This window comes from Drosophila busckii, chromosome 3L (assembly GCF_011750605.1).
Source record: "Drosophila busckii strain San Diego stock center, stock number 13000-0081.31 chromosome 3L, ASM1175060v1, whole genome shotgun sequence".
NCBI classification, from domain to species: domain Eukaryota; kingdom Metazoa; phylum Arthropoda; class Insecta; order Diptera; family Drosophilidae; genus Drosophila; species Drosophila busckii.
The window spans coordinates 8,765,814-8,789,569 of record NC_046606.1 but is presented as its reverse complement, the minus strand read 5'-3'; the positions used below and the strand labels follow the sequence as shown (position 1 = coordinate 8,789,569).

The following is a 23,756-nucleotide window of genomic DNA, read 5'->3' as shown; positions in this document are numbered from 1 at the left end:
ATTGAGCATTTTATTAAGTTGATCCCTTAAAATGGCTTTCATGATTCAAACTTTGTTTATCTTATGTTCATACGCTGTAACTGCGTTTCCACAGGTTGGTCCCACATAAACTACGCTTTCCCGGTTTGGTAAAGTAAATGGGGCTCAAATTTATTTGATTAGTATGTTTGAAAAAATTTTCATCAAAGAAATTCGTTTAACAACTTGCAGGCGCAACTTAATCAAAGTGCTAAACTTTTCAAAAATCCCGCACTCACGCTCAAGTAACAGCCGTACACTAATCGATGCATCGATATATCGTTTGAAAGTCAAAACGGTGAGGAAGAACCAGTTCGATATAAATAAATACATTTTTCGAAAAGTATCGAGTATTCTTGTATTTAAATATATTTTGACAGCCCTACTCTAATCGTAATAAAAAAAAAGTAGAAAAAAACTACGCCACGGAAATAAATCTCCAAACAAGCGTCAATAATTTCGGGTATCAGAAAAAGATAAACACATTTCGAAAACCAACAACATAAATCCTAAATTATCTACTAGCTGCATTTAGCGTACGAAAATCGCACTAGCAAAACGCAAAGAAATTAGGTAAGGACTAAACGTGGTTGTTCACAATAACGCAAAACGTGCTGGGTATAAAGTTGCATGCGCGGCAATATTTATCTATCTATGTATATAGATATTGATATTTATAATCGTATTTTGGGTTGCAAATTTGAAACGTGTTTGAAGCAACAGTTTCCTGTACCTTTGTGATGAGCTAAAGTGAAAGTGCAGACATGAAGTCATTAATGGCTGCTGCTGCAGCTGCTGTTACACACCAATCCACTTGCCTTCAACTTTGTTGTTATTGTTGTATTAGTAATACGGTTTGAGCAGCAACAACAAACACCTGCATAGAGACTATAATTAAGTTGAAAGCCCCACGACGATTATACTATTGTTGATAAGTAATATTTCATGTGCTTAAATTCTCATTCATTTTAGCGTTAGATCCAGGCACAGTCTCGTACAAGGAAAACATGGCACGCGGTCACCAGAAGATCCAATCGCAAGCAAAGGCTGCTGATAAGCAGGCCAAGATGAAGAAGCAGCAAGGCCACAGTGCAAACGACCAAAAGAAAGCTGCCATGAAGGCGCTGGTCTATGTGTGTGCCGTGTGCAAGGTAAAAATATTTTAACAAACACGCTAGAGTTAAAAATTAATATTTAATTATTTCAGTCTCAAATGCCAGACCCCAAGACATATAAGCAGCACTTTGAGAACAAGCATCCAAAGAACGATATGCCGGAGGAATTGAAGGATGTGTAATCTGTGGCAATCTATTGACAACGCTACAACAACAATGCAGATTTATATCAACAACTAAGCGACGAGTTGCCTACCAGTACGAATATAAAAAAAACAATAAACTTTAGAAAACAATCATCGTTTTGGGGGTGAAATGAAAGCTGAATTTTGTACTGCTACTGCAATCTTTTGATTTTACATATACAAATTACACATATTCTATTTGAATTGCCTATGATACCTGTTTATTAAAGGCAAAGTAATAGCAATATCATAAATACATTACCCTAATGATTAACTTTCTCTGCCGAAACATTAATTAATGTGCAAGTTTTGCGTTTATAAACAATTCTTATATTTTCTAGTTTTATACATTTTATGCCTACAAAAGATAAAACAAAAAATGCGTATTTGTACGATAATTGAAAATGAGTGGCAAAAACGTTCATGTAAATGAGAATTTATAAATACAATAAAAATTGAAAAATTGTTAATTATTTTCCTGTCAAGTAGTAAAAAAAATTAATGCTAAACGATTTGAACACTTGCTTTGTCGTCTATTGGGGCTGGATTTGTCAGTTCCATGAAAACCAAATCTTCTCGGGCGGGAAAGTCTGTAAGCACCGTTATGCCAATATTATTATCAGGTAGCTGTGATGTTTCTTCTTGATAGCCAAACCAATAGATGATGATGCCAGGTCCAAAACTAGAACAAAAATGTTTATTATTTGAAAGTAAAAATTGATTTCTGTTCCTATTTACCGATTACAATAGCTCTGCAGCTGTTGTTGTATATTCCACATATGACTCTTAGGATCACCAAAGTTAGCTTTGCTCTCAATCCAGTTTACAATACAGCCCTTGTATAGAAATGGTAATATAATTTTAATGTCAGGTGTCTTGTCATATCCCATCCGTCGTAGATCGTGTTCATCATAGAAATGTATGCCTGCTTCCGTTGCCAGTTGCTTGAGCTTCAACTCGTACTCTTCGCCAACAATACGCCGTCGTAAATCAGTAATAGGTCCTTCTTGATTATCACTGTACACACACTGCTGCACATTGGCGCCCAGGCAAGAATCTTTGATTAAATGCGGCTGCTTAAGTAAGCGGGATATTTGAGATCTTTGTTTCAGTTCGTACTTCTCCTGCAGCAACAGGCGGCACAGCGCTATTGGAGTCATACCTTCCACACACGCCATGCGTATGATAAGACCATTATCATGGTACTGGTGACATTGATCTTCATATCTATGGAATTAATTTAACTAAACGACTTTAAATTACTTAATAAATATCATCTTACGTTTTGAGCAGATGTTTGCTGCGCTGTTCGTGCTTCCAATGCTGCCCGCGCGACTTATTAAACAGCTCACTCTGAAGTATGCAGATCAGAGCCAGGGGTTCCACGTCCGTGAAAATACGATTTACCATTTCCAATTCACAGTCAATAGCCAGGCCACCCTGGTAGGTGTTAATAAATTGACAAATGCGCGCATATTCCTCACTGCTTAATATCTTTTTCTTGGCAGTAGTTATGCTTGTATCCATTGAAACGCTAAAATTTAAAATATTTACATTTACATGGATCCAATCAGCTGTTTGAATTAGGGATGTCAAAAAACATCTCCATATCGATGTACATATATCGTATAGAATAAATATTTAATAAAATGTAATTTAATATAAAAGACCTTGATAAGTATTTAAAATTACACATTTATACTATTTGGGCTAATCGCTGTAGCGATATCAGAATATGTTTAACATCATTTAAGTTAAATGTAACTTATTTTTATTTTTGCAAATGTACTTTTCAGAGCTGCCATCCGGTTTGTTTTCGAGTCTAGTCAGATGTTGAAAAAGTTCTTTAGAAATGGCCACACTGTTGCGCCAGTGACAAAACAAAAGCAAGGCGAACGCACATCAGACACGTCAGAATACATTTTTGCTTTTGAACTATTGTTTGTTCAAGTGTTTTTACCTTTCTGGTATTATTAAAAATCAGAAAATAGTAAATCATACCACATACAATGAACCGTTGCCTGGCAAATGTCGTGTTGGCGCTTGCCTTAGCAGCCTCATTGGTTTCGGCTTTGCCAGTCACTCAAAATAAGAAAGATGACAAGGGAAAAGAACCCAGCAGCACACCTGCTACTGCAGATGTGGAGACGGCGCTAGAGTATGAACGCTATTTACGGGAGGTTGTTGAGGCGCTTGAATCTGACGTCGATTTTCGTAAAAAACTGGACAAGGCTCCAGAAGCTGACATTCGTGTAAGTTGTAGACAATCGGCTGACGTTGGCTAATAGATTAAAATATAATGCTAAATTTAACTTTATCTAGAGTGGAAAAATAGCACAAGAACTGGACTACGTGAATCATCATGTGCGCACAAAATTGGACGAGATAAAAAGACGCGAAGTGGAGCGTTTGCGTGAGTTGGCTAATAAGGAGTATGAACTACGCAATGGCATCGATCGCGAACACTTGAAAGTGGCACAGCACTTGGACCACGGCAATCAGATGACTTTTGAAGTTGAAGATCTGCGAAAGTTGATCAAAAAGACTTCTGACGATTTATCTGAAGCAGATCGTAAGCGCCGCGGGGAATTTAAAGAGTACGAAATGCAAAAGGAGTTTGAGCGTGAGGCCCAGTTAAAGGAGATGGATGAAGCATCGCGGAAGAAATATGAAGCGGAGATTAAAGAGAAGGAACAAAAGCACAAGGAACATCCTAAGGTACACCATCCTGGAAATAAAGCTCAGCTAGAAGAGGTCTGGGAAAAGGAGGACCATATGTCCAAGGATGATTTCAACCCAAAAACCTTTTTCTCCATACACGATGTGGATAGCAATGGCTATTGGGATGAAGTCGAGGTTAAAGCGCTATTTATCAAGGAGCTAGATAAGGTATATCAAAGCGGCTTGCCCGAAGATGATATGCGTGAGCGTGCTGAAGAAATGGAGCGAATGCGGGAACATTATTTCCAGGTGAGTTTTGAATATCTGAATTATAACACAAAGTGTGTATTTTATTCAATTTCGCATTGTAGGAAACGGATACCAACCATGATGGCTTAATTAGCATAGAAGAATTTATGAAGCAGACAACCAAGGAAGAGTTCCAGAAGGATCCTGAATGGGAGACGATCGATCAGCAGCAGCAATACACGCATGACGAGTACCTGGAATTTGAGCGGCGTCGTCAGGAAGAGGTACAGCGCTTGATTGCTCAGGGTCAGTTGCCACCACATCCCAATATGCCGCAGGGATACTACGCTGCACCGCCACCATATCAGATGCCGGCTCCTGGCGCCCAATTACACTACCAACAACCAGATCAAGTACACATGCAGCAGCAGCAGCAATATGCTCACCAGCAGCAGCAATACGCACAGCAGCAGTACGCCCAGCAACAGTATCATCAACCGCAGTATCCCCAACCGGTGCACTTGGATCCGAATCAAGTGTATCAGCATGCTGGACAAGTACCCCCACAGCAAGTGCCAGTAAATCAGGCTCATGCATCTGGCCAACAACAACAGCAGCCTATTCAGCAACATCAGCAGCAACCAGCCCCAGCGCAAGCAGCTCAAGAACCACAACAACATCAGCAGCAACCATATGTAGCCCCAGCACAAGCAGCTCAACAGCCACAACAGCATCAGCAGCAACCATATGTAGCCCCAGCACAGGCAGCTCAACATCAGCAGCAACCAAATGTTGCCCCAGCTCAGCAACAACAACAACAGCAGCAGCAACCATATGTAGCTCCAGCACAAGCAGCTCAACAACCACAGCAGCAGCAACCAAGCTTAGCCCCAACGCAAGGAGCTCAGCAACAACAACAACGTCATTAAATGCAACATTCCATTGCAATTGCATTTAAAAAACAAAATCAACTAAATTCCCGTTTGACTGAAAATTCTATCTCATTGCAACATATATTCAAAATGCTTGGTATTTATATGTTACGTAACAAGAAACAAACATAAATTGTCTGTCGCTTGGCGAAATGTCTTTCCACTTCATCACTTTTTGATAAATTTTATTTTTTTATACTTTCCGTTAAATATATATTTTGTACATAAATCGAATTAATAGAAATTAATTAAATGAATTTATGTGTATATCAAAATTACACTTATTAGTTATTTATGTAAAACGCTGTACGAAGGCCAATAAATTGGTTTCTTAAATTACTGCTAATGTTCTTATTTTTGTATATATGTATGACTACTTCGGTAAAATATAAAGGGTTTGGGCTCAAAAACAAAAACGATCTTGATTTTATCTTTTGTTTGCAAAATGCATAATTTATTGTGTTCTTTATTAAAATTTGTTCAAAAATAATTTCGACCTTCTAGAATATATAATGTTTTTATATCTGAGAGTTGCTGGAACGGTTAGATTTTTAGTTTCAAAGCATAGTATGTAATTGGATTGACAGCAAATATTGCAAAAATATTTGAGGAAGCCGTAGAGTTTGCAAAACAAATTATAATTTCTCTTAAGCAGTCAACTAAATTCTATATTAGTCTTTCTTAACAGTTAAGTGGCATGCAAACTAACTACCACCTGGAATAAAGCTGTATATAGATAATGAATCAGTGGGTTCTATAAGTTAGATACACTTATAAATATACATTTAGTAGCTATAAAGGCGCATGAGTAAGGCAAAGCCTTTATATAAATGTTAATTATAGGCAAGGTCATTTTGGATAAAGCGGGTTAAGTATGTTGATAGCAAAATCTTACTTAAATTATATGCTGGTTAATACGTAACATATTTAATCTTTAATTAAATGTAGGATATGCATAATTTGTTTTTAAATAATTCCTAACAATCGATCAGCGTTACCCATTTTTGATTCATACGCAATAATTTAATTTGAAAATTCGTTTTGGTAAACTAATCTAAAAATGTTGCTATTCCTCTATATTTTTGGCAACTAAAAGACTAAATTATAAACATAGAAATAGTAAATACATATAGCACATCATTCGAAAAGATGGATTGGATAGAAACTTGCATAAATTATAGAGAAGTGTAGATTTGTATAATCAGTTAAACGATTGTGTCGTTATAGTTTGTATTGTAATATTGCTGTTCATTCGTCTGGATTCATCAAGCCACTACGTTCAAATACTTGTGGTCTTTCTTTATACTCTTGAAATCTGAGCAGAGCTCTATTGCCTGTACGTTACAATATTTTAATATGTGTTAAAGTTGTATTAATAACATGTTTTAATAGGTAGCTTATCATTTATTAACTTTTAATTATAGTTTGGTTGTTTGTGGTCTTTCTGGGCCACTGAGCAGTTGCTTATATTTATAATAGTTTATGTATATGTTTTTATACATATTTATTCGATTACGCTTATATGCAGCACACAATGTTCTATAACAAGTAACATTCATATATTATTTTAATCATTTCTTATATTCGCACGTTTTAGAAAAATATACAACACTACCAATTGTCATATCAGTTTTACTCTTCTGTTATTCGATTCTTTTTAAGGCAAAGTGTGTGTATTTAATGTTCAATATGTATGTTTTGTTTTAATAATTTTCAAACTAAATGCAAAAATTCGTATTCATTTTAGGTTTATAACACAAAAAATGCAAATCAAACAGACGGCAACGGCTACAAATTACTCTTAAGTGTTGATCAAACATGTAGAGAGCACATAAAAAAATAATATGGATAAACTAGTTTAGCTTTTTTACAATGCATTATTGAAGTAATTAATTACATGACGTGCAGGCGGATGATTGTGGCAAGCACTTTGCCTCAACGTCTTACAATGCTGGAGGGTCGTGGCAAGCCACTACGCTTCATCTGCGTTGGTGGTCTCAATCCAGATGGCTTGGGTATACCCGATGCACCAATTGTAACTTGAGTAAGCTTTGAACTGAGCGCTTGCGTGTCGAATGAGTTATTAGGCTTTGCTTCCTTGCCATATAGACTGCCGCGCGAGGAGGCGGATGAAAGACTCTGCAAGACATATATACAACTTTTATATTTATTTTCAATTTTAAATGTGGTAAGTTATGCAAACCTCTGGTGTTTCAGACTCTGCTGCATTGGCTTTAACACTCAGACTATAATATCCAGAGGAGGGACGAGCGATGCCATTACCCATGACACGCTTGGCACCAGCACCAACAGCTCCCGTTGGCGCACGTAAGCCACTCACCAGTTTAGGCACCTTGAATACATTCATGCCATCCTGTTGTTTTCAAAATATATAGACTTCAGTAATTTGTTTCAAATTAAAACGCATTTATGAAAACTCACTTCTTGTTGTGGCATTCCCGTTGCCAGCTTGTTAGGTTGCCGTCTGAATACATTGCCAGCGCCTAAGCTGGGTCTTGCCATCATGGCCGACATGCCGCTTATATTGGAGGACAAATTATGGAACGACTTGGATTTGGTGCCCATGGGACTCTTAAGCTCGTTGTTGTCTGGGCAGGCCGCCGTGTCAGTATGAGGTCCTGTGGACAAGCCCACTGTGGTTGCATTAAGTCCAGCGCCAGCAGATGTTGCTTTGCTTACGGTGGTGAACTTTTGTAAGCCGCTTATATAGCGTGGTCGGGATAAGGAACGCGGCTGCGCAGACTCCATTGTGGTCAGCTCTGTCATAGGCGGCCGAAGCTGACGTACTAATAGCGACTTCTCCTTAGGCTTTTTATAGGTCAAGTAATTGTTGGTGTTACTAGCGCTTGTTTCGATTTGATCGCGCCGCGAGAGTCGTCCAGGTGGAGAGGGTTGACGCTGTTGCTCCTGGACGGGGTCGCACTCAGGTGTTGGCTCTGGCTCCAGGTGTTCGTCATCAATACAAGGCACTACAATATTATCGAACTGCTCATCGCGAGCACGCATCTCCTTGGTTATTTTAATTGTCTTGAAACGCTCGCGATCACGCTCTCGACGCTCGGCCAGCTTATAGTTGGATGGCTCAGTCTCCATTGAGGATTGCTTAGGCTGTGACTGTTCCTCCTGCTCTTCTTGCAATGGAGTGCAGGTCTCAGATGTGTTGTTCGATTCCTCATCCCGGCGGTACACAATAAACGATGTTGAGTTGCAGCTGCCCCCGCTGGCATTGCTGTCATGCATTGCGCTAAGGTTGACATCATCGTAGAGGCGACTACGCCGGCTGAGCAGACGTTCACCACTGCTGCTGGACTGGCTCTGGCTGTGACTGTGACTGCTAAGCAGCTGTGACGTGGGCGTCGTATGATGAACTTCGTCTAACTGGTTTGCTTGCGATTGCAGCGGCTGCAGTTCCTGCTGCACACTTGGCTCCTCGTCCTTATGAAAACGCCTCTTAATGCTGTCCAGCGACTTTTGCATTTTTAGTTGTTCTGCATTTAACGCATTCACCTTGCCCAGCTCGGCGAGCATGTGCTCAAACTGCTCCTCGTCACCCTGTTGGGCCAAAAGTTCCACCTCCGCCTCCGCGAGATCCATGACGCACTGCATTTGCTTGTGGTCCTCGGACATGCTGTAGGTAGCATCCATGCCGGGCTGCTCAATCTGCTCCAGCAGCTCCATTGTGTCCAGCACAAACTTTTCGCTATCAAAATGCCTTGATTTGGGTGTGTCTCCTGCTCCGACTACTGTCCCTGCTTCAGGTTTCTCATAAGTGTTGTTGAGCTGTTGCTGCTGCTTGCGCTGATTATGCAGACTGCGCTGTGGCGTGATGGTGCCCACAATGGGCGATAGATTGATGGCTTCATCACGCCCTTTTAATGTAGGCGTATAACTGTGCTTATTATTGTTATTAGTATTATTGTTGTTATTATTGTTGTTGTTGTTATTGAACTGCGGCAGACGAGCACTTGTTGTGGTCAATGGTGTCGACTCCATCAGCATGCAGGCCAGTTTCTTATCGACATTCTCCGGCGTCTCGCAGCGTCCGGCTTCAGGCGTTTCACAACCCTCGGTAAAGGTGGTGTTCACCTGTCGCCCTACTAGCAACTGGGTCTCATTTAACAAGGCCGCAGGTCGCTTGAACGTTGCATTGAAGGCTGGCTCGGGATCAGCTTCACTCACAGACTCAGTCGTTGGGGTTGTCAAACTGTCCACCAAACTGAATGTGGTGTCGCCAATCATTTCCTCGCCGAGCATCATAGTGTTACCCAACTTAAGCTGCAGCTGCTGCTGCTGCTCTGGCACTGTTGAGGGCAATATTTGTTGCTCCTGTGGCGTTAACATGCTCTCCGTACTGTTATCCATGGTGCTGCAGCCGGAGGCGGTTTTGCTTAGCATAGTTAGCGAAATTTCATCGATTTGCCCAATTTGTGAATCCTTGATTAAGGTACCATCGCCGGACATTGTTAACGATTCGAGCGCCTTTCGATCCCTTATCATGTCACTAAGCGAGTAACTGTCGCCGGTAAGCGTTGCGGTCGTCGTCAAATTGAACTCTGCGCAGGTGGGCTCCAAGCTATTTGTCGACTGCAGAAAATTGAGATTTGTGAAATCAGCAGAGCTGATGAGTGAATTGTTCATGCGCTCATTTGTTATCGATGAGCAAATGGACGACGGCGGCGAGGTATCCTGCAGGAACGATTTGTGCATGTTGGTAACCAGTCCGCCAATCTCCAAACTAAGCATGGGTGTGGCATTGTTTTGTGAAATATGTGCCTGTTTGAAAATTTAAGTATGTTATTATATTCTTTAGATTCTATTACATTTCACTCACGAATTGTGTGTCCAGATTTGTTGCCGCCTGTGGCCTTCGCTTGGGCCGTGTAAACGTCTTTGAGTTGAGTTTATAAGCTTTTTAAAGTACATTTATATATATATTAATTTATGTTGAAATGGAAATTTAAAACAAAAGAAAGTAAAAAAATAAAATAAATAACTTCTTTGTGTACATGTGCATGTGTTTGAATTGGATTTAAAGCTCGTCGGGCTCCAGCAAGACCTCCTCATTGATAATCAGCAGCTCATCATCTGAACAGAGCAACGTGTCTTGAATTTCACGCTCCAGAATAGACTGAACACCAATGGTAGTTTGAGCTACTGGCACCAATGGCGGCATAGTCTCAAAGCTAGATGGTAGCAGCGATGTAGCATTAGACTGCTCCTGCTGCATAGCTACAGGTTTAGCTTCTAACATCAGCTCGGGCATCTTAGCGCTAAGCTGCTGCATTTGCTCATTCAGATCCGAATTGGTTGCTTCAATCTCTGGCAGTTCCTCCGCCAATCCAAACGAGAGCATATCATATTCAATGAGCCAGCAGACTGGTTGTGGTAAAGGCGACAAACTCTGCCCACGCAGTCTGAAGGTGCGTACAAAATCGCGAGCATGCCATCCACTGTTTGTGCTCTCCTGACAGCTGCCGCTTACAGTAAACATGCGCAGCTGGTTGTCGTAGCACTGAACGTCCAACTGTAGATCAGCAACGTTGATCTTATAGTCAGGTAGCTGGTTGAGGGTTTGCACAATGTTGTCCAATCCTACGTGTAGTTTCTTGATGTCGCTCTTCTTATGGCAAACTACTTTGAATGATAGCGAAAACATGGCATTGTCATCGTAGTATTCTTTTAACTTTATACGTTGTGCGCGCTCTTCAAATAATGTGTAATAAAACTTTATGAAACTAATGCAAAAGGCGTGGCTAGCGCTAGGTACAGTTCGTATTTTGTGTTTGGGCAGTGGCTGTGTCTTGATTTGACCGTCCTGTTCCTGCTTATTGACGCAACCAACTATAAACTGCACTTGTGGCAACATTTCGCGAATTTGGAAAATCGGCTGCTTGGCCAACGGATTATGCTCTATATTCAGTTGAACCAGCTTTAGGCGTTGTAGATGCTTCAGTTCCTCGACTTGCTCCAATCGATTGGCGCTTATATCAAGCAATTGTAGCGCTGGCAATGTTTGACACTTAGCGAAGGCGCTTAAGCTGCATATATAGTTGTCACTTATGCGCAAAACGCGTAGTTCCGTTAGTTCGTTAGAAATTAACTGCAATAGTTGTTCCAGCATGGACAACACATGCAGAGGGCAAAACTCATCCTTTAGCTCGGCAGCGGTATGAAAACGCGTCAAGTCGAGCGTTTTGTTGTGTTCATCATAGCGTGCCAATAGCGCTGTTTTCATAGCGCTCAACAATACATTTGTGGGTTGTTTTAAGTCCGCCGGCAGACCTGTTTCCACATTGAACTCAATGTTACGATTGCTATAAAGCAATGCAACCTTGCCGTTAAGTCGTCTCAAACGATTCGCCATTAAAATATTATCTACAAAAAACTGTGCCTTGCTGCCATCGCCAATGCTCTTAAAATCAAAGAGCTGTACATCGAGCGGCATTAGCGCGTACTTCAGCGCTAGCGTTATAGAACATTTTGACACTCTCCAGCAGTCGTTTATGGTAACCGTATACCAGCCAGTAACAGTTTTCGTGCGATTTGTAGTCTGTTCTCGCACATATTTGTCCAACACGCTGCCTACGTCCACGGGCGTTATATCGCCAAGCCACATGTTCACATGCTCCTTGAACTTTGCGTTTCCCAAAGTTATCTTTTTTGCCTTCAACACGTTAACATGTGCCCGAGCTTTCAAAGCCAAGCGACGTGTACCGCCATTAGCGTTCTCCTTAGATTGCCGGTTCATTTTTTCAAGATTGCGTTGCAAATGCAAATGCCAGCACAAAATAAAATTACAGTTATGTCCTGACTAGTGTTGGTCAATTTGTAACGTACATACTTTTTTATGAAGACTTTTGCACATATGGCAACTCTTGATTAATATAGTATTGTGCTTATAAGTTGCCTACTCAAAATTAATTCGTAATCCGTAATCCGTTTGGAGTAAAAAAGACATTTCCGTACATATATTTATAGTTATAATACCACGCAGAACGGTAAATTCACTTTTGCTTTTGCGCATGTGCCCATTGATTAATTGTCTACCCAATGCCATTGAAGCAAATAAGGTAAAAACAACAATTGTTGGTCACTGGTAAGTTGTAGTACTTAAGCAAGCGGCTTGCTGCCTGCCCACACATATTGCCCGCAAGACATGTCAACGCCAGTTTAACCCACTTACAATTTTGTTTTTAGAAAGCGCCAAATGCACTACACACACATACACAAGCATATAAACAAACATAATCATATAAATACATTCATACATACATATGTATGAACATATACATATGTACATAAATAGTATATTAGTACGTACCTTGTTCATTGTTGTATTGTAAATGCAGTTTTTGTTGTTGCTGCTGCGATTGGGCCTGAGACTGCTGCGCTTGATTATTTGTTTTCCACTGTTGTAGTATATTGGAGATATCATCGTGTGTTTTATCTGCCAGAAATCTGTCGTATTGAAAGGCACAGATGTTGCAATGGTATTTTTAGCAATTCAAACTGCCGCAATTCTGTGAGAGACTCACAAATCGCTTCACAAACTTACATGTATGAATCATCCTTTAATGCCTCGTCAATATCCAGAATATCCATGTCCAGTTTATCCGGTAATATATTTACAGTTAACTTTCAGCTTAAACTAGTTAATCGGCTTCGCAATAAAGCCCTGCAAGCAAAGAAAACCCATTACATACAATATGCACACACATCTAAATAGAGAAAATTCCTTTGCTGTGTTGGGCTTCAATTTACTGCACACACAGATGCAAACAAACAAATGAAAATTGCAATGTTTTCTTTTGTTTACATAGCTAAACGTCAGGCCGCTATCATAATTATGCAATGTAGCTATATTTATTTTTATTCAATTATTAAACACACTTGTGGCATTATATTATTCACCGTTTTTATAAATAAATAAGACAGAGACACACAGTGCAACAACGCACGGACATTCTATTAGAGTTGAGCGATATTAATATAAGCGTTACTTGTCGCATTTACATCACGGTAACGAGTCAAGTAAAGTTTGGCTTGTTATTTTAAGACGTTGGCAGACAGTTTTGTTTTCCGCACATCTGGCAACGCATTCATTCTATTTATTCAAAACTAGCCTAATTGATATACATACATATACAAAATAAAGCTTGAAAAAGATATATTTTTAACTTTTATACTTGATACAATTATTATTCGGCATACACACGCACATAGTCTATGATCATGGCACTGTGCTTGCCCCAAGTTGGAGCCCATTTATCGCGCTGAGTCCAAAAGGAAAGAGCTGCACGCGGCTCACGATTTCTATAAGGTCTTACATCCTTAGGCACAATGTCATCATCAAAGTTGAGAAAACCACCCACCGTTACACCAAAAACGATAAAACACTTCTCATCAAAGAATGGTAGGCCATCATACAATTCGCCGTAAACCGTTTCGTCAACCATCAAAGTTAATTTGTCCCGCTGCCAGATCATAGTGTAGTTATGGAAGTCATCTCCATAGTGTGTAGTGCTCAGATGATTTTTTAGGAACTGCACAGCTTGCCCTTGATGCCAAACTATCATGCCACCATATAAGAGATTGCCTGATATATCCGTTTGCTGTATGCTACGTAAGTCCACGTTCCCACGTGCATATGCAATGCCTAAAGAAGAAATTGTTATTTAAGAACTCGTATTCTGTTCGATATTCATTGCAAACTCACGCAGTTGATTGGCGTAATGTGTTTCCGCATGTGTCGATATTGGTTGCAGCATTATATCTATAAAAGGATTACTCATTAATTTTATCCATATTTATCGTAAAAGCTTATCACTTGCATGGAAAAAGCCAGTCTCCTTTCGGTAGCTTGGCGCGTACCACAATCTTTCCATATTTGAAGCTGAAGGACTCACGTGTGTGCAGTTGAGCAGAGTACACTGGAGGTTTAATTTTGTAAAAGCTACCCTTTGCAATGCTGCATTCGAGCTGGGGACTATCTATAGCCGTGCAGCGATCACCAAGATTATACCCGCCCTGTGTAACTTCGCTGGCCACCACCGGTACAATATGTAAATGTCCCTCCCTTACGTATGAATTACGTGGCGCATCATCAAAGGCCACCAGCTCCTCCTCGACGTGGTACATGCGCTGACGTACATCATGTTTCCATACACTACGATTCAGTTGGGCTGTGTTGAAATTATCCTCAAACAGTAGTTCTCCACGGCAGGTGCTGCGACTGCTGCTAACAGTGCTCTGGGAGAGATCACAACTCTTCGATTGTTTAAAGCTTGGCGCCAGCTCTGCTTCACACACGTCCTGGCTGCTAGGGTAACTGATGCTATGTGAATCCTCGTTCCGTGTGGTCAGCAGACGTGTATTAAGTATAACTCGTGTTTCGCTTTTCTCATAGATAATATCATTATACTGCACCAGCAAAGCAATTTGTAACTTGTCGTTATTCTTAAGGCTAGCACTCTGCCTACTAATCCAACTGCTGTTCCTGGCTAAGGTTATATAGTCTAATAAGGCTGGGCAGCTGTTATCCACCTGCAGCATATAGAGAACGCGCTGCATGCCCGGCTCATCTGTAAAAACAATTCTCGCATTTAGCTCCAATTAGCTTGACCTTGATATAGTGGTATAGAGACCTGGTATAGAGACCTCAAATCCACCTTCGCTGAGCATTTCCAATTTAACGTTAGGTATTTTAAAAGCCACATTTTGAACGCTTATAAACAATATGCATTGCAGAGTGATAAATAAATGGATTTGATTAATCATGACGCAGTTGCATTAATTAAAATATTGATCACACGATTTGGTTTAAGTTACCGTGTGTTCTGAGAAACTTGCATTCTCAACTATTGCAAACCCGTCAAGTTGCATTTAAGATAAGCTTCACAGATGAGCACAAAGCTTTTAACTTATTTATATGCAGAAATCTAGACAAAGCTTTATTTCAAAGTTGCCGCACAACAAGCTAATCTATCGATAATTTATCAAAACTGTTTGATTGGATTGTCTTAAGTGTGTAAACATCGATATGTATTCAAAAGCTTGCCGTTACTTACAGCAATATTTATTGTAATATTTAAAAATAAAACTATAAATTTTTTGAATGACACAAACGATAACCGACGATCGTACAGAAGTGCAATGTGAGCACTGATAGGCATGTGCATATGTGTGTACATACGTAGGAAGACAAAAAGAACACATAATATCAGAACCGGTTGGGAGGTCAAGCATCAGCATTGATTAGTGCGTTGTAGATAATGAAATTAACTAAAAATTGGAAGCCGCAGTTCCTGGTATTGCTGCTTCACCTGACATGTATAAAGAGCACATGGGGCTACAAAGTACCCGCTGTCAATATTGAGCTATTAGCTAACGGATTTCGAGTGTCCATACCAGGTAAGTTATGGCGAGTTAAGCTACTACCAGTCTAACTCTGTTTCTTTTTGATTATAGATGAGCGCGATGTCAAGAGCGTGGCCTTCAATGTGAACCGTAATCGAAATTTTACTGGCTTTGAGCAGGGAGAGTTCAGCGCTCAAGTTCGGGAATCCCAAAACGGACGTTGGCAACATGATTTTGTGCGATCAGTGATCCGAGCGCATGATATACTTTACATTTGGACAAATGTACAGCATGGTGCTCTCATCTATAGGTCTCCGGGACAGCCACAGGAAGTCTGCCAGCTGTCTGGTGAGCATCTGCCTGCTGAGTGTACCTATAGCGGCGAATCAACGGCTTATCAGCAGCCAGAGTCAACAACGGAAAACGGTATAACCAAAGTCTTGCCTAATGATGTTAGATCGCATTGTCAACAAACTAGCATCACAATAGTATCACCTGCGCCAGAAAAGCCCATATGCAAGGGAGAATTGGTTTTTGAGGATAATTTCGACTCTCTTAACGACAGTTGTTGGTTGCATGAGGTGCGTGCACCTCTTGATAGCACAGATGCGGAGTTTGTGCTCTATGACGGCAAGGCACGTGTGCACAATGCTCAGCTAATAGTTGAGCCAAGGCTTTGGTCCAGCTATCGGCCGGATCTACATATAACCAATGCCCATTTGGATTTGTCAGATCGCTGCACAGGCACACACAACAGACAGAAGGAGTGCATGCTATTGACAAGCGGTCCGCTTATAATGCCACCCGTTGTAGTGCCGCGTCTCAGCACCAGAGAATCATTTGGCTTTAAATATGGGCGTATTGAGATACGCGCCAAGCTCCCCAAGGCAGATTGGATAATACCGCTATTGCTGCTGGAGCCACTAATAGAGTCGTATGGTCAAACCGGCTACGAATCGGGTAAGCAACATATTTTCAATATAATTTTGTTTTAAATTAAAATCTTTACTGCAGGTCAGTTGCGCATTGCCATGGCTCGAGGCAACGATCAGCTGCGTCTTCCACATGGCAAACTCATTGATGGACGCACTTTATATGGTGGAGCTGTACTGTCTACAGAAGCATCTCAACGCGAGGACTTTATGGTGCAGAAGCGACACAGCGCTCATTTTGGCGATGATTTTCATATTTATTCACTTGAATGGAGCAACAACAGCTTGCGTTTCTCTGTCGATGGTCAGGACTATGGTGAATTATTGAAAGGCTTTGCCGACTCCGACTTAAATGCAAGCTGGCGTCGCGGCGGCGAAATGGCACCCTTTGATCGTATGGTAAGGAGCAAGAATCTAGACATTTCATACTTGTTTTATTTGTTGTACTACTTGCAGTTTTACATATCTTTGGGTATCTCTGTTGGTGGCTTTGGGGACTTTGTCGACAAGCTGCGAACATCAAACTACGAAAAACCTTGGATGAACAAACACCCGCAGGCAAAACTACATTTTTGGCAAAGCCAAGACCACTGGCTGCCTACTTGGAAACAACCAAGGCTGCTGATCGATTATGTGCGAGTGTATGCTCTCTGATTTTTTAGAATTTGGGCATATATTATATTATCATATAATAATAATAGAAAGTTATAATAATAACAATAAGCCATGTCCCCCGTGCCACTGCCTTGTTTAAATTACCATTCAATGAACTAAATGGATGTCGTAGGCTGAATCCCGAGATATTTTTTTTAAATTAGTAATCGAGCTGCACAAAAAAAAATCGTATTTCAATTATCAGTTTACCTTTTAAATAATCGCTGAATTTGCAATGATTACGATTACTACATTATTTTCAGCTATGCTAAATATATATCAGTAAAATAAAAAATTCATGTTTATTTAATTATGCATGTATGTATACACTGGTCTGAGGTTCAACAGTCACAACTAACAGCTTTCGCTATCAGCATGCAAAAAGTATTTTTGATTTATGTTTTGTTCTTTTTTGGACTAAATGATTCTAAAGCTGAAAACGTGGATATGACAATAAGAGCAATTGGAAACACAATTTTAGTAGAAATACCAGGTAGGTTTCTATTTAACATCTTATAAGTGGGAAGTAATTGAAAATACGCTTCTCCACTTTGAACTTAAGTTTATTTTAATCTGTTGCATAATTACAAAATTACTATTTTCTGAAAAAATGTGCTTTTTGTTTACAGATAATACATTAGTTAAATCCCTTTTTGTATTTACGGAAGATGCTCATAAATGCTATCCAAGTTATAATTGTACACAAACGGCCAGTGTGTTGATCGAAATACCCAAAACTTTCAAGAGGAATGAGGAATTCAACCTTTTTGGGCTAATTGAGACTCAAACACAAGTGATAGCAAAAGAATTTAAGATTTGGATCGATGAGAATGGGAGAGTTCACAAGCAGAACGTCAGTACTTCACAGGATATCGAGCATCGAGCACCAGATACCCAGAAAAATGTTTTTAACGATGATTTTGATGACACTCAATTCACCAATTGGATATATTCAATGTATGCACGAACACTATCATTGCATCATGAGCCGGTGGCATTCACAAACAGCTTAAGCAACGCTTATACAAAAGACGGAAAACTATACATTCGTATTACCTGGAATAGTTATACAGAAAAGCTTAGTTTCGATAATTGTACAGTACCCGGGAACGATATCTTAAGGTGCGGTCCGTTTGGGAATAAACGAACTGGCCCACCTACACCACCATTGAGCTCAGCACTTCTGCATTCCAATTTTAATATTCAACTTGGTCGTATAGATATTCGGGCTAAGATGCCAAAGGGCCCGTGGTTATTTCCTGGTTTGTAGACCTGTTTAGTTATATTATATATATATATATATTATATGCAAATTGTAATTTTAACATATGTGAACAGTTTTGGCCCTATACCAAAAGGACAAACCGGTTGAACGCGACCACGTAAATCACATTAAGATATACCAGCGAGGAAATCCTAGACTGTTTAACAATAACAATGACCAAATAGGATACAATAAAGTATTTGCTGGCGTTTACCCTGATGAGGATAATGAGGATCCTCGTGTATATCATCGCGATCTTAATATATCAGAATATGATACGTTTAACACTTATACGATCATAGTTAAAAGAGAAGAAATTGTTTTTAAAATTAATGACTATATAATTGGTAGTACAAGTAATACATACAAGGAATCAGCAGTAAGTATATAATATATTACATTTTGAATATGTATACTAATAAGTTAAATCTTAAAGTGGTATATTGTGATAGGCCTGACTGTCGGAGGACCCAAAAACTTTCATGATTACTACAGTAAAGATGCGTTGAATCTAGAAAGTCCACAGCTGGCGTTAGAGTTCTTTGAAAACCAGGATTCAATAAACGAGTTGTGGACGCACCCGGAATTAGTTATTGACTACGTGCACGTTAGTCCAGTATAGACAGATTTATAAATTCCCTGTAAACATAAAGAACCTATTTTAATAGAGCTGTATATATATACTGGGTGAAACATGATTTTGGTCCAAACGTATTCACGAGGTAGCTGAGCTACAATGTTTATTCTTGCCTCTTTGGTCTCAGATATGTCGTGCTTAGATTAAATATTATGGGACACTCTGTATATGTATTTAAATATTGGAAGAATATATATAAACATTCAAACAACAGATGGTACAAATATATATTTTCATATAGCAAACGAAAAACCAAAAAAAACAAAAATAAAAATGGTTTTGTTTACTGATCATACATGTATGTGACAATACATATAATAATATTTTAAAGATTTACATTGCAGAGGTTATCATTTTATTGCACGCATTTCGTCAAAGCAACAAACAAAGTTCGCAAAAAAATTTTCGACACAACAACAAACACATGAAAGTCTTGTTGCCACGCTCGCGCAGTCGGGACAAGGCAACAACAAACACATGAAAGTGTTATCGCTATTGTCTCGCACAGACGAGACAAAAAAAAAAATTCGAAAAATTGTTTGTGTAATTTGCATTGGCTTATGGAAGGAGCGCGTATATATACACGCATTTGCTCTTCCTATACTGAAGATCTATTTCAAAACAAATGTTGTCAGTTTCAGTTCAGTTTCTAATCATCTATCATTCCCGGCAAAACAAAGCAAATTAATATGAAAATTTGCTTAATATTAACTGTTTTATCGTTCATTCAATGGCTAGAAGCCTATAATCCTGTCAACGCTGATTTATCGGTTGATATAAGTGAAGGAAATATAATATTCAAACTTTTAGGCACGTAAAGGCTGGACCGTCCGCACATAAAATGTGTACATATTTATATACCTAATGTACTATTGCTTTTTATTCAAATAGATGGTAGCAAAGTCAAATCGGCTCACATCGTCATAGAAGACTGCCCCAATTGTCAACCTGGTTATTTTGTTCGACCCAGTGAAAGTGTATCCATTGATATAAACAAGCTTTCGAAGCCTGACGTAGTTAAAATACGTGGAATTTATGAGACATCAGATCAAGTGACAACTAAAATATCAGAATATAAAATCGGAAAGCAAGAAACTGTTTCAGTTACAGATAGCTCAGATTGCTGTGTTCAATCAGAAACAATTGTTAACGGAGAATCGCAAAAATGCTCTGGTACTGAGATATTTGCTGAAGACTTCACAGATGACAAACTGTCTCAATTTTCTTATGACGTTCGTTCCATGATAGGCTTAGATGAACCGGAGATGGTTGCATATGTGAAAGATAAGGAGAATGTCAATGTGGAAAACGGATTATTATATATAAACATAACCCAATTTACGAACAAAAAATCTTTGAAGGATTGTACTAGTAAAATAACTAAGCCCATTAATCCGTGTGGACCCTTCAAAAACCTTGTACCCAAATTTAAATCTGGACGATTATATAGCACATTTTCCTTTAAGTATGGTCGCATTCATATGCGTTTGAAGCTGCCGCGTGCAGACTTTGTATTTCCATGTAAGGGTAAAAAAGAATTAATAATATAAGCACCCTAACCCCTTTTTTATACACTTTTTTTAGATTTGATTCTGCAACCCGCAAACACAAATTTTGATACGCCATTTGTAGATCATATACGACTTGCATATAATCATGGTAACGAAGTCCTACAGGATCGAGACAATCGCAATATGCACCGAAATATTGTTTTCTCTAGTGTTATAACTCATGAAACTGATGCCCCTAATGTTTTCCAACGCTTAAAACAGGATAAAACTTATCAGAAGTACAAAGTGTCTAAGCTGTGCGACAACAGTAACGAATTCCACGACTACACCATAATATGGCATAAGAACAAAATGATCTTTAAAATCGATGACAAAGAATACGGTAGAATAACTGATAAGCAAATTATGGATAAAATCAATAAGAACGAGGTGATGTATATAAAACAATCTGAATTTGTTAACATACAATAATTGATATTATTCGTCTTACAGCATTTCCTTGTATTGGCACTGACCGTGGGTGGAGACTTAAATTTTAATGATGGCGAAATTCTTAGAGCACATAAGGAAGCCATTTTTTCAAACAGTGAGCCGAATCATCACATTAAGTTTTTTGAAGCAATACATTTGTGGAAGGATTGGAAAGATCCAAGTCTAGTAATTGATTATATACGCATTTTTACAACTAACGAAAGTGAGGAATGATTTAATAAAATATACATGAACATACAGGCTTATGTGAGCAACTAGAATGTCTTCCCGTTGTTCTTTTTGGATCCATTGTTGCGTGAGTTTTGTGTTGTTTTCTTTTTGCGTTTATCGGACGACCAGTCCACGTCGTCCTCGTCGTCTGTGCCTCCTGTAGCCCCACCCGACTGTAAATACGAAGATGCTGCACTGGAGCCTTCCTTTGTGGCTAATCGTCGGCTAGCAATACGATGTGAAATGCGTCCCATTCCCATGCATTTCTCTAGATGTGGTGCAAATCTAGCCGCAGCTACTAATCTATCACAGTTTGGACAAGTGCAGTCGATTGCTTTCTTTGTTGTTGATATTCCAAAAATATCCAAATTGGGCGTTTCGACAATTCGATAAGCAGATGCATTGTCTTCACCAACGCCATCCAGTGCCGAAAGGTTTCCAGTTTTACGCAAATGGTGTGTTTCGATGAATATACCAGCCACTGCATCATCCAAAAGCGTTTGATATAAATAATTGGCTGCTTCGTCTAAGCCCTTTTGGTCTTTGATTATCTCCCGAAAATTTGAAGCAATACCAGCTGCTGTAAGATTCTGTACTGTTGTTGCCTGAACGCCTGTGGCTGACGTTGCACCAAGTGAACTAACTTGATTCGAATTTGGCATAATTAATTATTTAATGGATTGTTTACAGTTTCCAATTGTAAATTCACAAAAACAGCTGACGGTTGAAAACTGTGCCTAGAGTTTCCACCTATTTATATTAGGGGTGTCAAAAATATCAATATTTTTAACCGATATATATTATTTTGACAATTTTTAAAAAATAAAATATATCGATACAATGCTTAAAAAATATTTTCGCAGCCCCATAGAATTTATCGGGAACTTAGGCTTGCTAGTATTTTTGTAGCAAAATAATACGGCCACACTACCCGCTATAAACTTACAAATGAATTTTAAGATAACTATTAAACAACATTTATCCTAATGAAAAAAGACCAGATGTATGAACAGTTGGTGGAGAAGATGTACAGTAGATGCCAACAAATACAAGCGGAAAATGAGCGCAGTGTAATGAGGTAAGCCACGGATAAATAAAAAGAAAACATGCTTTACGAATCTAAATTTACAAACAATTGCAGAGTAAATGGCATAAAGAAATTATTACGTCGTCGCACATATGATGTAGAGCTGTTAAAGCGGCGACTCGATAGACATGGCGACAACTGGCGTGCGGTCCCAATGGTAGCTCCGCAACCAAAGGGAAAACCTGAACAAAAACGACGCGGTCCAAAGCCAAAGAGCAAACAAACATCCGAGGAAGCTGGGACAGCTTATGCACAACATACAGAGGTCCGGAAACCCAGAAAACAACGTGTGAAAAAACAAACGACCACGACAGCACCAGAGCAGCAATTAATTAAGATTTAATTTAATATACGGCATCTCACGCATTTACAATGTGAATGAATAGTTCATAGATTAATTACACATACATACATACTTTAAAGTTTTACTTATATAAATCTAAAACAATGAAATTCAACGATACCGGGTTTTTATCGGTTGCTGATGTTCTTGCAGTGGGGATAAACCTTGTTTTTATTCAGCTTGACGCAAGCGTGCGAGACGTTGCGTTAGTTCGTCCTGTTCCTGAGAGACTTGTGTAGAAGCGCCAATTGTGGTGCTTTGTACACCACTGGGCAACTCCATGTTCAACTCGAGACCTGCCTCATCGGCAACCTGTTGCAATAGGTTATCAACATCCCCTTGGGGCACCGATGTAGTCACAGTGTCAGACATGGTGCCTTCCATGACAGAGCTTTGTACATCTAGGTCCTCAAATTGTGACTCGAATTTTTCCATTAATGATGAGATTTTCTCCAAATTCATGCCCTTCATGGCAGCATCCATGGCCTTAACTACGCCAGCCATTGAACTTGTGACCTTGCGTGTAGTAAGCGCAGATTGCACACGACTGGCCACAGCATCCACACGGGCGCTCATTCTAAGGTAATTCACTGCTTGATTCTTCTGTCTTATCGCATTCTCAGCGTGTATCCGTGCTACATCCATGTTACCCTTTTGAATGGCCTTCTTGGCCTTTGCTTTTTCCAACTTCTCTTCCTTCTCACATTTTTTCGAATTACGCTCAAGCTCCTTAACAGCAAACTTTAGATTGAAAAGGTGTTCTGTTTGGGGTGTGAGTTAGCAAATGTGTTAGCGATTGAGAAATGGCGTCATTGCTTATTTACTTACTTTCCATAGAAGAAGTGGACATATCGTTACCCAGTTTGAAGCTTTTGCTGTTAATGTGAGTGTAAATATAGTTTGGCAGTTACCCTTGCTGAAAGAAATGCTGTTCTTCGAATTTACGACGTTTTTCGTGTTCTATGAATCACCTTCTTGTGTTTTTACGCAGACAGCTGTTATTCTATTTATTTCTATCGAGTGTCAAATCGATAGTCTCAGCGATAAAAAAAAATATATATTATTGCCCGCACTTATTGTAATATGTCT

General features: G+C 39.4%; 11 protein-coding genes across 14 annotated transcripts; 6 read left to right on the top strand and 5 right to left on the bottom strand.

The window, feature by feature from the left end:
• The first annotated feature begins 415 nt into the window (after window positions 1-415).
• LOC108598654 (zinc finger protein 706) lies at window positions 416-1,454 on the top strand. Its single transcript, XM_017985365.2, has 3 exons — window positions 416-591; window positions 991-1,169; window positions 1,226-1,454. The coding sequence occupies exons 2-3, from the start codon at window positions 1,026-1,028 to the stop codon at window positions 1,313-1,315; spliced, it is 234 nt and encodes a 77-aa protein (XP_017840854.1). The 5' UTR covers window positions 416-591; window positions 991-1,025; the 3' UTR covers window positions 1,316-1,454.
• A 94-nt stretch (window positions 1,455-1,548) lies between these two features.
• LOC108598652 (protein C15orf41 homolog) lies at window positions 1,549-2,873 on the bottom strand. The gene is made up of 3 exons (XM_017985364.2): window positions 2,601-2,873; window positions 2,057-2,545; window positions 1,549-2,000 (listed from the first exon to the last, which is right to left on the bottom strand). The coding sequence occupies exons 1-3, from the start codon at window positions 2,843-2,845 to the stop codon at window positions 1,823-1,825; spliced, it is 912 nt and encodes a 303-aa protein (XP_017840853.1). The 5' UTR covers window positions 2,846-2,873; the 3' UTR covers window positions 1,549-1,822.
• A 338-nt stretch (window positions 2,874-3,211) lies between these two features.
• LOC108598486 (nucleobindin-2) lies at window positions 3,212-5,383 on the top strand. The gene is made up of 3 exons (XM_017985140.2): window positions 3,212-3,570; window positions 3,641-4,288; window positions 4,351-5,383. The coding sequence occupies exons 1-3, from the start codon at window positions 3,328-3,330 to the stop codon at window positions 5,155-5,157; spliced, it is 1,698 nt and encodes a 565-aa protein (XP_017840629.1). The 5' UTR covers window positions 3,212-3,327; the 3' UTR covers window positions 5,158-5,383.
• A 243-nt stretch (window positions 5,384-5,626) lies between these two features.
• On the bottom strand, window positions 5,627-13,139 carry LOC108599727 (myb-like protein P). Of its 3 annotated transcripts, none has more exons than XM_017986727.2 (7): window positions 13,072-13,139; window positions 12,737-12,856; window positions 12,503-12,639; window positions 10,013-10,089; window positions 7,603-9,954; window positions 7,364-7,534; window positions 7,096-7,299 (listed from the first exon to the last, which is right to left on the bottom strand). In XM_017986727.2, the coding sequence occupies exons 2-7, from the start codon at window positions 12,781-12,783 to the stop codon at window positions 7,096-7,098; spliced, it is 2,988 nt and encodes a 995-aa protein (XP_017842216.1). In that variant the 5' UTR covers window positions 12,784-12,856; window positions 13,072-13,139. The 3 variants fall into 3 exon arrangements, with proteins under 3 accessions (XP_017842217.1, XP_017842216.1, XP_017842218.1); XM_017986729.2 differs by having other exon boundaries at window positions 13,093-13,117; XM_017986728.2 differs by lacking the exon at window positions 13,072-13,139 and having other exon boundaries at window positions 5,627-7,299; window positions 12,737-12,783.
• Window positions 13,140-13,341: 202 nt separating this feature from the next.
• Window positions 13,342-15,042, bottom strand: LOC108599729 (gram-negative bacteria-binding protein 2). The gene is made up of 4 exons (XM_017986731.2): window positions 14,826-15,042; window positions 14,013-14,762; window positions 13,898-13,954; window positions 13,342-13,837 (listed from the first exon to the last, which is right to left on the bottom strand). The coding sequence occupies exons 1-4, from the start codon at window positions 14,956-14,958 to the stop codon at window positions 13,380-13,382; spliced, it is 1,398 nt and encodes a 465-aa protein (XP_017842220.1). The 5' UTR covers window positions 14,959-15,042; the 3' UTR covers window positions 13,342-13,379.
• Window positions 15,043-15,304: 262 nt separating this feature from the next.
• Window positions 15,305-17,400, top strand: LOC108599728 (gram-negative bacteria-binding protein 1). The gene is made up of 4 exons (XM_017986730.2): window positions 15,305-15,591; window positions 15,649-16,497; window positions 16,552-16,868; window positions 16,926-17,400. The coding sequence occupies exons 1-4, from the start codon at window positions 15,453-15,455 to the stop codon at window positions 17,121-17,123; spliced, it is 1,503 nt and encodes a 500-aa protein (XP_017842219.1). The 5' UTR covers window positions 15,305-15,452; the 3' UTR covers window positions 17,124-17,400.
• An 87-nt stretch (window positions 17,401-17,487) lies between these two features.
• On the top strand, window positions 17,488-18,606 carry LOC108599732 (gram-negative bacteria-binding protein 2-like). The gene is made up of 4 exons (XM_033293487.1): window positions 17,488-17,616; window positions 17,753-18,385; window positions 18,462-18,546; window positions 18,585-18,606. Exons 1-4 carry the CDS (start codon window positions 17,499-17,501, stop codon window positions 18,604-18,606), a joined length of 858 nt encoding a protein of 285 aa, XP_033149378.1. The 5' UTR covers window positions 17,488-17,498.
• A 330-nt stretch (window positions 18,607-18,936) lies between these two features.
• On the bottom strand, window positions 18,937-21,981 carry LOC108599733 (SAGA-associated factor 11 homolog). 2 transcript variants are annotated; one of them, XM_017986734.1, is made up of 2 exons: window positions 21,266-21,981; window positions 18,937-19,026 (listed from the first exon to the last, which is right to left on the bottom strand). In XM_017986734.1, exon 1 carries the CDS (start codon window positions 21,897-21,899, stop codon window positions 21,282-21,284), a length of 618 nt encoding a protein of 205 aa, XP_017842223.1. In that variant the 5' UTR covers window positions 21,900-21,981; the 3' UTR covers window positions 18,937-19,026; window positions 21,266-21,281. The 2 variants fall into 2 exon arrangements, with proteins under 2 accessions (XP_017842223.1, XP_017842225.1); XM_017986736.2 differs by lacking the exon at window positions 18,937-19,026 and adding an exon at window positions 21,172-21,189.
• LOC108599731 (gram-negative bacteria-binding protein 2) lies at window positions 19,376-21,287 on the top strand. The gene is made up of 4 exons (XM_017986732.2): window positions 19,376-19,834; window positions 19,916-20,545; window positions 20,609-20,964; window positions 21,028-21,287. Exons 1-4 carry the CDS (start codon window positions 19,714-19,716, stop codon window positions 21,238-21,240), a joined length of 1,320 nt encoding a protein of 439 aa, XP_017842221.1. The 5' UTR covers window positions 19,376-19,713; the 3' UTR covers window positions 21,241-21,287.
• A 227-nt stretch (window positions 21,982-22,208) lies between the features above and the next one.
• LOC108599675 lies at window positions 22,209-22,678 on the top strand (the record flags this gene model as incomplete). The annotated part of the gene is made up of 2 exons (XM_017986665.2): window positions 22,209-22,315; window positions 22,379-22,678. Coding segments are annotated over 2 exons (396 nt in total), but the record flags the coding sequence as incomplete, so codon positions are not given.
• LOC108599674 (charged multivesicular body protein 1b) lies at window positions 22,641-23,698 on the bottom strand. The gene is made up of 2 exons (XM_017986664.1): window positions 23,496-23,698; window positions 22,641-23,428 (listed from the first exon to the last, which is right to left on the bottom strand). The coding sequence occupies exons 1-2, from the start codon at window positions 23,515-23,517 to the stop codon at window positions 22,839-22,841; spliced, it is 612 nt and encodes a 203-aa protein (XP_017842153.1). The 5' UTR covers window positions 23,518-23,698; the 3' UTR covers window positions 22,641-22,838.
• Window positions 23,699-23,756: the final 58 nt, after the last annotated feature.